This window comes from Podarcis muralis, chromosome 3 (assembly GCF_964188315.1).
Source record: "Podarcis muralis chromosome 3, rPodMur119.hap1.1, whole genome shotgun sequence".
In the NCBI taxonomy this organism is placed as follows: domain Eukaryota; kingdom Metazoa; phylum Chordata; class Lepidosauria; order Squamata; family Lacertidae; genus Podarcis; species Podarcis muralis.
Window position 1 is genome coordinate 19875429 of NC_135657.1, and position 13651 is coordinate 19889079.

At 44.2% G+C, this 13651-nt stretch overlaps 1 protein-coding gene across 2 annotated transcripts in view; it reads left to right on the top strand.

The window, feature by feature from the left end:
• Positions 1 to 13: 13 nt before the first annotated feature.
• Positions 14 to 13651, top strand: part of PIGF (phosphatidylinositol glycan anchor biosynthesis class F) — a 34419-nt gene continuing 20781 nt past the window's right edge. Inside the window, exons 1-4 of one of the 2 annotated variants that reach the window (XM_028724841.2) lie at positions 14 to 151; positions 1895 to 2152; positions 3752 to 3843; positions 4733 to 4849. In XM_028724841.2, coding sequence (XP_028580674.1) covers positions 1925 to 2152; positions 3752 to 3843; positions 4733 to 4849 — 437 coding nt within the window. In that variant the 5' untranslated portion in view covers positions 14 to 151; positions 1895 to 1924. Of the gene's footprint in view, positions 410 to 1894; positions 2153 to 3751; positions 3844 to 4732; positions 4850 to 13651 lie in introns of both variants that reach the window. The other variant, XM_077925521.1, reaches the window with a different exon arrangement.

Consider the following 13651-nt stretch of genomic DNA (forward strand, 5'->3'; position numbering starts at 1 on the left):
AAAGGGGCGGACCGCTTGTTGTGACGTCACAGAGAACACGACGGGAGGCGCTTAGCGCTGCCGGCTGGAGGAGGATGGAGCCCTTTTCCTGGTGACGGAGGGCCGTCTTTGCGAAGCCCCGCCCACTGGCTCCTTTGGGGGGGACGGCCAGGTAAGGCGGACGCAGGTGAAGACCCCCACCCCGGCTCCTCTCCTCCGAAACCCAGTTCCCTGTCTCCGGGGTTGTGGACGGCGACGAGCCCCCTTCGCCTCTTCTACGCAGTTCCCTCCCTAGAGGACAGACGTGGGCGAGCTCAAGGCTTGCAGGACCGGCTTTGCTTCCCTTCCTGCTAGAACCCCAAGGGCTGCCAATGGGAAACACGGGATTTGGGAGCCGTGTCTTGGGATGAACCTGTATGCACAGGTCCAGGTACGGTACGTCATGCACTCTGAGTCGCCACAGGGGCAGGATTTTGATTCTAAAAACTAGCCAGAGACGCAAAGCCAGCCAAGTAGGAGAGTCGTGTTTTGTTTTCTATGGACAACCTTTCTACTGACATCAAAATTCAGTTGTAAGATTTGTCAATCTGACTGCAAATCTCCCATGGATCCGCCAGTAGGTTGCCATTAAGGTCGGCCCAGGCTTGCCCAAGAACACACCCAGTTACTTCCCTTCAGTTGTATGTGAAGGGAAGGGAGGAGTGAAGGAACTGCCAGGAAGGCTTGCGTCTCCTTGTTTGTTCCTCTGCCTTGTTGGAAAACCCTTGATAAGTTTCACAAAGGAACCCCTGGTAGTGCAGGTGAGTCTTTGTAAGGGGAGGATTATGATTATGATTTATTGAATTTATATACCACCCTATAGGGACCCGGATTGTGCTGTGGGTTAAACCACAGAGCCTAGGACTTGTCGATCAGAAGGTTGGTGGTTCGAATCCCCGCAACGATGTGAGCTCCCGTTGCTCGGTCCCTGCTCCTGCCAACCTAGCAGTTCGAAAGCACATTAAAGATAAATAGGTACCACTCTGGCGGGAAGGTAAACGGCATTTCCATACGCTGCTCTGGTTCGCCAGAAGCAGCTTAGTCATGCTGGCCACATGACCTGGAAGCTGTAAGCTGGCTCCCTCGGCCAATAAAGCGAGATGAGCGTCGCGACCCCAGAGTTGGCCACGACTGGACCTAATGGTCAGGGGTCCCTTTACCTTTACTTTACTGCCCTATACCCAGAGGTCTCAGGGCAGTTCACAGAACAAAATCAAAATATAAAGCCACAAAATACATAATCAAATTAAAAGCACTCAATTGAAAGCCAGGGCATAATGATTATTAACATGTGCATACACATAGCCTGCACCAGTGACTTGCATCCTCCTAAGAGCAAGCTACTCTATTGTGACTCTGCATCCGAAGTGGTTGTCTGCTCCAATCCTGCCCAAGGCAAAGGTCTTGTTGGAATTAATCCACCCCAAAGCATAGGGTGGTTAGAAATGGGTTGAGTCACTGTTCTGGCAGCTACTCTTTTAACAGGGTCTGAGAAGCAGTAGTGACCAATCATTTCGAACCATTATGATCTTTTTCATGTGAATCAGCTTAACTGGGACCACAGAGCCAATTTTCCTTTGTGGAGCCCGTAGCCCTCTGTGATTATTATTCTTCCTCATCCTGCATCTAGTTTCTCTTATTCTACCTAGCCCTTCCTTCACCTTGTATGGTTCTCATCTACTGTTGCTGCTACTGTCGCTATCTCCAGGACTCTTGTGTGAACCTAAATCTGAGCTAAAGGTGATTGTAGAAATGTCTGTAGATTTAGAGGCAACCTTGATAAGATGCAACATTTTCAGTGCCATGTTTTATTGCAGAAAGAGAATTTCCGTTTGTTTGTATAAGAATATAACTTCCTTAATTTGCTTCTCAACAGGTGGAAATTGAAGAGAGGACTAAAGGCACCATGAAAGAAACTGAAATAAAAAGACTGCTGTCTGCCAATGTTATCTGTATATTCTCCATTATTGTAGCAACTGTCATTCCTTCTCTGTTTTTGGAAAACTTCTCAATCTTGGGAACACACCTGACTTGGTTATGCATCTGTTCAGCAAGTGTTGGCACTGTAAATATAGTCTTATATTTCATTCTTAAACCAAATCCATCTAATAGAAGAACTTCACTTGCCCATAAGGTAAGTTTTAATCTTGGTAAAACATAATGTTTGGAATGTCGTATAATAGTAACACTTAGTACCTTTCACATCTTTTAAATATGCATCTCATACATTTTTTGTTGCAGTCCTTCAGACAGTCCAGTAAGGTATGCCAGATGGGAGAGTAGAGCTTTAGTGCCAGCTACCTGATAAGTTCATGGCTGAGATCAGATTTTGAACTGAGTACTTCTGGGGAATCTTTTTGGCTTTGCAGGCCTAAACTCATGGGCCAAATTTGACAGATGGACAGACATCAGGTGATTGGGCACTTTGAAGTCCCAAAGTTAGGACTCTGACAAGGTTAGGACAACACAAGGCTCTTTGCTTCATGGTCCTAATCTCAGGTCTAGGACTACAGTGATAATATTTGACATTTTTTACTCCCGTGTTGCATTCTTTGACTTTTCAGTTATCAAAAAGGTTATAGATCTAAGGCGGGCATAGGCAAACTCGGCCCTCTAGATGTTTTGGGACTACAACTCCCATCATCCCTAGCTAACGGGGCAGTGGTCAGGGATGATGGGAATTGTAGTCCCAAAACATCTGGAGGGCCGAGTTTGCCTATGCCTGATCTCAGGCTAGGGCCAATCCCTGTTTGATCTCAATAATTTCCATTCTCTCCTGTGTGGTTTTTGCTGATGTGTGTTCCATTTGACTTCACTGGCACATGCCTGTTTGCAAAATGAACAAAAGTAGTTCCTGTGCATCTTCATAGAATTCATAGAATCATACAGTTGGAACGGATCCCAAAGGGACATCTAGTCCAACCTCCTGCAATGCAGGAATCTTAACTAAAGCATCCATGACAGATGGTCATCCAATCTCTGCTTAAAAAACCTCCAAGGAAGGAGAGTCCACAACCTCCCGAGGGAATCTGTTCTACTGTCGAACAGCTTTTATTGTTAGAAAGTTCTTCCTGATGTTGCGTCGGGATCTCCTTTCATGTAGCTTGAATCCATTGGTTTGTGTCCTACTTTCCAGAGCAGAAGAACCATAAGCTTGCTCCATCTTTCATGTGGCAGCCCTTTCGATATCTGAAGGTGACTCTCATGTCTCCTCTCAGTCTCCTCTTTTCCAGGCGAAACATACCCAACTCCCTGAACTGTTCCTCATAGGGCTTGGTTTCCAGACCCTTGATAATATCTTGGTCGTTCTCCTCTGAACATGTTTTGGCTTGTCAGTATCATTCTTAAATTGTGGGGCCCAGAAAGCGTTCTCATCTAACTAAGTTCTATTCAGGCAAGACCCACTGAAATTAACGGACATAACTAGCAGGACCAGTTGGGAGTTATTGAACCTAAATTAGTCACACCCATTAATTCCAGTGGATCTAACCTGAGCAGAACTTGGCTGAATGCAGCCCGATGTCAATAATACTACAAGGCTTAAGCACATGCAGCTGAAACAGCTGGGTATTGTTTACCCCTGCTTCTCCCTCCTATGTTGTTGTGCCCTGTGTCAAATTTTAGATTGTAAACTTCTTGGGGCAGGGACTTGTCCTCCCCTGCTTGTATAAAGTGTCATGTGTGCCATTGGCACTATATAAATAATTTCTTTCCTTCTTTCTTTCTTTCAAAGGTGGCAAGGTTTCTAAGATGCTGTGTATACTTCTTCATGTCTTGCATCCTATTTCATGGAATAATTGTTCTTTATGGAGCGCCGCTGATAGAGTAAGTTGTTTTATATAAAACACACACATCATAAAGCACAAAGCCAAATGTCCTGTACTGTACTGCCCAAGTTTGCATACTTCATAGTAGACCCAGGCATTTGCTTGGAGTATTGTGTACTGGCCTGGTCACCTCTCCTTAAAAAGGATATTGTGGAGTTGGAAAGGTTCAGAAAAAGGCCAACAAAATGGTCGAGGGGATGGAGCAACTCCCCTAGGTGGAAAGGCTGCAGCGTTTGGGACTTCTTAGTTTTGGAAATAGGGGAGTTAGAGGCTACATTATAGAGGTGTTCAGAATTATGCCTGGTGAGGAGAAAGTGGATAAGTACTTCAGACAGCACATAATTAGACTATGGAATTTGGCTACCAGCTTGGAAGGATTAGACAAATGCATGGAAGACAATGCCACCAGTGGCAACTAACCATAATGGCTATGTTCCATCTCCACTGGCAGAGGCAATATTCTTCTGAATACCAGTTGCTGGAAACTGAAGGAGAGCAGAATACTCTTGTGCTGAGATCCTCTCATTGACCAGTGTGGGAACAGGATGCTAGACTAGGTGGATCCTTGGCCTGATCCAGCACGGCTGTTGTTATGAGTGGGTGACGATGCCTCTTGCTTGTATGGATGAATGAATGTGTGTGTGTTTGTCTATAGTCTCCTGTGTAAAGGTAAAAGAAACATTTGTTACTCTGTCTGCTTTTGGCTCTGGACCCAATCACTACTATGGTCCTTGGAAGGTGGTCCACGATGGAGTGTGGTCCTCTGTCTATTACAGAACTTAGGAAATTGAAATCCACATTGAAGAATCCTTTCTGTTGAGTTTGCCAAGGCAGACCTTGGAAGAGAGCTTCACTGACCCATATGCTGTTGCCTCCCTTTTTTCCAGGTCAGTACTGGAGACCTTCCTATTTGCAGTTCTTCTGTCCACATTTACTACACTGCACTGCTTGTGTTTGCTGGGGCCAAACATTCACATGTGGCTCAGGGTGTTCAGTAAAAACGGGTAAGTTGCATGCAGGATCCTAATTTTACTATTTTCCTCCATAGATTTTATTAAAGCTTAAAAGAAGATATACAGTCATACCTCATGTTGCGTCCACTTCAGGTTGCGTTTTTTTGGGTTGTAGACTGCCGAAACCCAGAACGGGTTACTTCCAGGTTTTGGCAGTCGCGCATGCGCAGAAGCGCTAAATCACGCTTTGCGCAGAAGCGCTGAATCGCAACCCGTGCGTGCGCAGACACACAGAAACGGGTCGCGAACGCTGCGGGTTGCGAATGTGCATCCCACATGGATCACGTTCACAACCCGAGCGTCCACTGTACAAAGATTAATATTAAATACAACATATCTTTTGCAACACTAAAAGATAAAAAAGTAAAAACAAAGAAAGCGAAAGGGGGAAAATAGGGCTTCTGATTCTTTGACTGTCAGCCATGTAAAAAAAGCATTCAAAACATTCACTGCAACTATTCTACTTTCTATAAAACGGCGTTTTCTTCAATCCTCAAATCCAGATACCATAAGTTCACTTTCTTTTTTGTGCAAAAATTCCATAATGGGTTTCCAGTCATTAATAAATATCAACAATGATTTTTCTCTAATTAAACATGTCAACTTCTCCATGTCAGCCAAGTCCAGTAATTTCAGCAACCATTCCCCCATAGTAGGTAATGATAAATCTTTCCATCTTTGTGCATATAAACGTCTCACCACTGTAATCATTTAATGAAATAATCTTCCATAATCCTTTTCTAATTGTATATCTATTGGTCCTAAAAGGAAAAGTTCTGGCTTCAGTTGAAATCTTCTGTAATCTTCTGTATGATTTGTATCCAATATTTCTTAGCTTTTTCATGTGTCCACCAAGCATGGCAAAATCTCCCTTCATATTTTTCACACTTCCAGCAAACATTTGGAATGCCTTTATATGTTCTGAATAATTTCGCAGGAGTTAAATACCAATGAGCCCGTTTCCTAATTTTACATTACCACGAGTGTATTTCTTTTATGTTTAGGAAACCCTACTAAAACCAATTAAATACTAAGATTGAAACAAGCTGAGTGTAGCTAACATCTCAACACCCAATCATTATCCTCAAAGCAGTCTCGTATGATTATAACCTTCTGAAGGAAGGACCACATGTGAACGGGTGGAAAAGGCACAGCAGATTACAGTGGTGCCTCGCAAGACGAAATTAATTCGTTCCGCGAGTTTTGTCGTCTTGCGATTTTTTTCGTCTTGCAAAGCACGGTGTCGGAAAAGTTTCGGAAAAACTTCAAAAATCACCAAAGTCTTGAAAACCCCCAAAAGAGGCTACCACACCGTGTGCTATGAGTTGCTCCTCGAAGTCAAGTCGCAACTGTATTAACGGTGTTAAGAAAAAGGAAACAAACTTGCAAGACATTTGCGTCTTGCGAAGCAAGCCCATAGGGAAAATCGTCTTGTGAAGCAGCTCAAAAAACAAAAAACCCTTTCGTCTAGCGAGTTTTCTGTCTTGCGAGGCATTCGTCTTGCGAGGTACCACTGTATTCACTAAGGGTGATCGGTTTAGTAAAAACAGTGTCTAAATTTATTAAAACGTCCATTGTTGGATTTTGTTGTTGTTTGGAAAACTGGAGAAATGTGGTACATGTTAGTTTGAAAACTCATTTTGAGCAGGGATGGGGAGCTTGAAACATTTAAATAGAAATTCAAGGATTGGAATCAAACCGGAAAGTGTGAGATCAAGCTTGCTTTTCTCACAGTTTGCCTTGTTTCCTTTACATTCTTCAGTGTGTGTATTGACGTGGATAAAAGGGAGTCCTTGCATCCCTGAAGGCCAAAACATGAAAGGGCTGTAATTATTGCTAAAATTATCACATCGTTTTGGAAAGCTAGGCTTGCTATTGAGCTGAATCAGGCAGCACGTCACAGTCTTGTGATCAGTGATATTTCTGATAGGAACCTGCCACATACCAAGTCAGACCAGGGGTTCATCTCGCTCAGTACTGCCTTCACTGGCCGGCAGCAACTCTCTGGGGTTTCAGACAAGGGTTTCTCCCAGCCCTGCCTTGAGATGCCAAGGACTGAACCTGGGACCATCTGCATACAAATCGGATACTCTACCACTGAGCTACAGCCTTTCCTCCTCAGATGTGATCCACTGAGTCTGCTTCATTTTGTGCCTGTGCTTATTCTATTGTTAATTATTGTTGTTGTTTCGTCGTTTAGTCGTGTCCAACTCTTCGTGACCCCATGGACCAGAGCACACCAGGCACTCCTGTCTTCCACTGCCTCCCGCAGTTTGGTCAAACTCATGCTGGTAGCTTCGAGAACACTGTCCAACCATCTCGTCCTCTGTCATCCCCTTCTCCTTGTGCCCTCCATCTTTCCCAACATCAGGGTCTTTTCCAGGGAGTCTTCTCTTCTCGTGAGGTGGCCAAAGTATTGGAGCCTCAGCTTCAGGATCTGTCCTTCCAGTGAGCACTCAGGGCTGATTTCCTTAAGAATGGAGAGGTTTGATCTTCTTGCAGTCCATGGGACTCTCAAGAGTCTCCTCCAGCACCATAATTCAAAACCATTAATTCTTCGACGATCAGCCTTCTTTATGGTCCAGCTCTCACTTCCATACATCACTACTGGTCTATTGTTAATAGGGAGATGCAAACATAGACAGACCCTGTATAACTTTAGCATGGGATTTCAAACTCTCTTTCTTATTTTTAAAGTGGCAAACAGCAACAAGAAAGCAGTTCTCACCCCTACCCCAATGCCTCGACACTTTTGGTGAATGTTTAGCTTTATTTTCTGGATCTTGTGTGCTCTTTAAGAAAGGGGAGGGGGAGTAAATTGATGCAGTCTGAAAAGTCTATTGGGTCTGGTTATTGCCTGAATGGTTATTGCCTGGGAACTACATCTGTGCCACCTTGGGGTTCAAGATGGAAGTAAGGCAGGCGACAAATACAAGGAAATAACAGGTTATTATTTTGCCGAAGTATTCCATCTATGACATTTGAATAGGGTTTCAATATTGGCATGGAAAAGAGCCTGGAAGAAATGTTTTTAGGAAAGATTGCAGACTGCTTTGGTCGCATGGCTGATCAGGTGGAAAGAGGGACTGAACACGAGCGTGCCGGGTTTTGTTGTTGATGTTCTTCTTGTTTTAAATTACACCCTGCTTAAATTGACCCCATCAGACTTTCCAGTAGCTTAGGACAAGAAATACAATAAAAACCTTTCCCCAGACAATTTGAAATCCTATCTTGCAAACCTCTTTTATCCCTCCTTCTTGAGTTCTGAAGGCCTTTGCAAAACAGGGAAGTTTTCATGCTAAGGTGGGGGGGGGGTATGCTGCCAGTGGGCCGGATCCTTATGTCCCCACACTGTGCGTGAGTCACGTTTGACAGGTGAGCGGAGCCACCCACTTGCCAATTGCCTGATATCACAATGACATCGGGGGGCCGGCTTTCATCCCCACACTTTGAAATCAAACTCTGCAGGCAAAGGCACAACCCACAGGATGCTGACAATCAACTCATTGTTAGGCCTTGCCAAGCCCTGGGGTGTAGCACTCTGCAAAATCTGACAATCAGCTGGCTGCCGGAGTCTCTAAAAAGCCAGGCAGACAGCGCTTTGCAGGCACCACTGGTCACCTGATTGGCGGCTCCTGCCAGCCCCCTTTCAGCTCAGCAATGTCTTCATCTGCCCTACACCTAATACCGCATATGACATCACATGTAGAGAAAGTAGGCATAGCTTGCTCTCCCAGTTCAAAAGGGGAGGCCCACAGGCCTGTTGCCCCTCAGCTGCTCTAGGGAGTCAGAATAAAATCCAGTTCACACTGAAAATTTGCCCTAAGCAATTTCCCCCATTCCTTATTAAAATATTGGTCTTCCTGATTTATAACTTATCTTAAAGACCATTGTAAACAGTTAAAATCGTTAGTAGGGTTGGAATATCACTTGTGGTTTAATGGTGGATTCTGGACACAACGGAGATGTAAAAGATTTGGATCATCATGAAAGATGCAGGAGGAATTATTAATAATAGGACTCACAAAGGAGAGGATGGAAGCCCAGGAAATTCCTTGGAATCTTGTTTTTATTATTTATGTTTGATATGTAACTGTAAAATTTTTATCTGAAAAACCAAATAAATAATTTTTGGGAAAAAGAAAGAAAGAAAATTTGCCCTACACAAATTTACATGGAATAATTTTCCAGAAAATGTTCCACTTCAGAATTTTCTAGGAAACTCCCATCACTGGCTGCTTAACCTTTCCCTCCTGCTATGGCTCTCCCGCCCCCACCCCCAACGTCTCCTTGAAGTGTTTGCTTTGAATTAGGCAAACTGCCTGAGGAGAAGGAATCATCTCTGTCTGCTCCTACAGCTGCTGTGATAAAATCTGGAGGTTCCCTTCTGTCCCGCCCCTCCTGGCAGCTGCATTAGAGTGGTGGAAAAGTGGTGAGATATTCCCCTTGTCTCCCGCCTCACACGTGGTTTGGTCCTGTCAAAATCACTGTTAGCAAGTGCTTTTGTTAACAAGTCATCTGTCATCTCAAGAAACGCTAGCAGAAGGCTCTTCTGTGACAGAAGGAGTGCAAACTTCTGTGACAGAAGGAGTGCAAAGTACTGGAGCCTCAGCTTCATGATCTGTCCTTCCAGTGAGCACTCAGGGCTGATTTCCTTAAGAATGGATGCGTTTGATCTTCTTGCAGTCCATGGGACTCTCAAGAGTCTTCTCCAGCACCATAATTCAAAAGCATCAATTCTTTTGATAGGACACCCATAGCAAATAACAAAGACCCTCAACTCTCCCATGGCAGAAGATGCAACGTATAAGTCATTGTGCGTAGCCTCTTCTATCTTCAAAGTGAAGACCGCTTAGCAATAGAGTTGACTATGTCTTTACAGGGAAGTTAGCTGGAAATTAACCTGCAGGTACAAGGTGCTACAAGAGCAATAGGGCAGGGACCTACCTACCACTGAAGGCTCTGAGATAGGAACTGTGTTACTAAAGGCAACCAGAAATAATACCTTGTACATGACTTGGTGCAAGGCATGCTCATGTTTCCAGCAAGTCAATACATGGTTGTGATTATTTGGTGTCTGAAAATGTTTGGTGATTATTTGGTGTCTGATTCTAGTGGCCCCAGCTTACTCTGTTCACTGAGTCTCTTAGAACTTATTCGGGTGAAGGTGACTTTGAGCTTCTGCCTCTCTGCCTAGCTCTTTGCTAGCCCCATCCAATCGCCATTCCCTGGCCATGTTAGAGTATGACATTAGTGAGACTCAAGAGTCCCAGTTTGCACATAACGGTGATACATGGTTTAAAGTTACGAGGGTGAGGATCATGTGCTAGCCCTGTCCCCCTCCGGTGCAGCTGCCAAGAAGAGCTTGGATGCTTCCGTTTCTGATGTAGATTAGCCAGTTTAGTCTTATGTCCTGACCCTACACTGTCGTTAGTGAAAACAAGCAAGCTTCATAAAGTACAGTTTGAAGTTGCTTTGTTTTCTGTAACCGTAGTTAAGATTAACCATAATTTGTCCAGCTTCAATGGCATGACAAGTTCTGGTTAGTTTAAAACAGAAGCAAAAGTGTCTGCAAAACTCTTGGCCATTCCAAAGAAGGAGGGAGGAGCAGGAACTGGAACCCAGAAATTAGTTTGCATATAATTATTATTTCGTTGTACATTTATGTAAGAGTTGGCATTATACCGAGGTAGCATTCTATTATACTAAATCTAATTATCCCAAGATATTTAGTGTTTCACTGACAGTCTTCAACTTTAACTGATTTTTGTTTTCTTTGCAAAAAAAATAAAATATTTCTCGGGTTGTATTCAACAAAGTCATCCCATAAACTTCCATTTCCTGTGTAACCCCTCTCTGCTCCAGTAGGTTGGGGGAGACCTCAGAACAGATTGGGTCAGGGCAGGGAGAGGAGAGGAAGGAGATGTTCATTGTGCAGGTGAAAGTCCTTGTGCTAATGGAACACCTGTTGGACTACAACCCATTACCTTTAATTCCCACTGCCCCCTTAAAAGTCTATAATGTTTCAGTGGCAAATAATAGTTGGGGAGTGAAATGATTTTGCGGTGTTCTTTTTAATGCATTCTGAAAAACACTCAATTTGGAAACTCCCTATTAAGCATAAAAAGGCATTGGCCAGAACATGCTGAACAATCTGAATTCTCTGTTCCCCAGCCAGCTGTATGGGCATTTTGTTGGAAGTCTCTAGTGGATGAACTATTCAGTCAATTGAGCATTTGGATTTGGCCTGTTGGGACGTATGCTGGTGTACTAAAGCACTATGTCTTAATGTGCACCCACCCACGTCATCTCAATTCAGCATGACCACCACTTTAAGGGCAAAAATGACGAGGTTTTCCTTAAACATTTGCACAGTTGGCATGCACTCAAAAAGGCTCCGTGACTGGTGATGCTGGCACATGTTTGCAGGTGTAAAAATGGATTTGCCTGCTTCTACAGGTGATAAGCTTGGGCAGCATGGAGTGAGGAAGGGGTGGTGGTGGTAGGGGAAGTAGATGGGCTGATTAGTCAATGACCCAAGTTTCTGTATCCAAGTACCTTTTGTCTCCTTACACTGATTTTTTATATGAAGAATTCAGGTGCTACTGGAATAAGTCTTAAGGGGAGATAACTCTAATGGATGATGGAGAGAAACTGGGGGTTTTCTCATTGGAAGCTGCCTTATGCCATATGCCAAGTCATCTTTGGCCAGTCTAGCTTACTCTGCATAATCTGACTGGCAGTGATTCTTCAGGGTTTCTTCAAGGAGTCTTTCCTAGCACTATCTAGAGATGCCAAAGATTGACCCAGCGATGTTTTGCCTTCCACGTATGTGCTCTGCAGCTGAGTTCTAACTCTTGTAATTCTTACTCTTTTATGGGATGAGAAAGCAGAGGGAAAACCAACAGTGGTGGGGTATGTACTGGGTACCCGTGTTGTGGACTCAGACCCTACTGTTGTCTTAGGTAAGTTACTTCCTTCACCAGTGTCGAAGCAATGATTCTTCAACATCAACTTCGTTGGACTGGTCATGTTGTGCGGATGGCTGATGATCGTCTTCCAAAGCAATTACTCTATTCCAAACCTAAAAATGGAAAGCGTAATGCTGGTGGTCAACAAAAGAGGTTTAAAGACTGTCTCAAGGCAAATCTTAAAAAATGTAGTATAAACACTGACAACTGGGAAACACTTGCCTGCGAGTGCTCCAGTTGGAGAACAGCCTTTACCAAAGGTGGCATGGGCTTTGAAGACACTCGAACTCAGGACGAAAGGGAGAAACGTCCTAAGAGGAAGGCACGCTTGGCAATAGTGTCTGCAGGGCACCATGTTGGCACAAGTATTATGGGGGTGGTTTGGTAGTGTGGAAAGGACATTTTGCACACATACTCCATGTCATCAAAGTCGCCAGCTGTCCCAGGGAACTCAAACGTTTAAAAATAAACCCCCACCCTTTTTTTTGCAGTGGGTGCATGGAGTGTGCGCAGAGAATGCTAAGAGTTTTCATTGTTTGGTGCAGTCTTTCTGAGTGTGTTGTGCACGCACACGAAGAGAATTATATATAAATAAGCCACATCCTGTGCTTTAAATAATTGCTCCTCACGGCTCCTGTCTCCTGTAGTTCTGTCTGCGAGGAACAAGACGCCTTCGGCTCGCCACTCCTGGACTTTGCTTTGTGCTCTGACATCTCTGTATTGTAACCGGTGTCACTAAGCTAATGGCCAGCTGTCACAAGCCCAGAGCGGGGAAGAAACGCTGCGAAGAGATTGTCAGGGCTGATGGAGGCAGGAGGGGAAACCTCTTTGAAAAACTGCTCAAGCATTGTTGGCGAAAATAGCAGGCTGCACAAAAAGCCCTTGCTTGTCTTACATACAATTGGCGATTTTGTTACTGCTGCTATTTGAATCCTTCTTTGCCTTTCTCACCTCTTACCTCCCTCCAACCCCCTGCCTGGGCTAGCTGCCCACTTTTTGTTTTGTTTTATAATTATTTTTTATCTTTTTTAAACAAAGGAATACAGCAAAGAAAAGGCACAGTTGCTCCAACCCCATTTAAAGAAACCCCCCTTTCCCCATGGTGACCCAGGCGGCATGACTCAAAGCAATAAACGCTTACCTAGCAGGCAGTTCCACTTATGGCGGGTTCCACTAGGATGATTGGTTTAGGAGTCAGTGGATCTCTGGCTCAGTCTGCTGATTCCCAACTCATCCAGTGTTAAGTCCCCAACTCCGTCTTGGTCAAAGATAAGGCTGCGTAACTTTCTCATACTGACTCAGCTGTGACTCAGTCGGCTTAGCTCAGACATAGGCAAATTCCGGCCCTCCAGATGTTTGGGACTACAATTCTCATCATCCCTAGCTAACAGGTCCAGTGGTCAGGGATGATGGGAATTGTAGTCCCAAACATCTGGAGGGCCGGAGTTTACCTATGCCTGGCTTAGCTGAAGCTAGCTGAACCATAGTTGACCATTGTTGATCATCAAATTTCCAACCCTTCGTCTCCCTCCCATGCCTTTTAAAATCCCAGTAAGTCTCCCCTATCCTAATTCAGCAATATTGTGTGGAGGTGAGAGACAATGCCAAGCGCTTGTCTTGCGTTTCCATTTAGTTGCATCGTTGATGCCAGGTGTGCTTGTGCAAACTAGACTGGGATCCTAAATCTGTACTATCTCTTGCTTCTCTGTGAGATGTATATCTTTTTTTACATTTCTTCCTTTCTCTCTTTTTTTGTCCTTAGGGTCTTTTGTAGTATTTCTTTCCCTCCTTGTAATTATGGTCTAGTTTGCAGTGAAGTGGT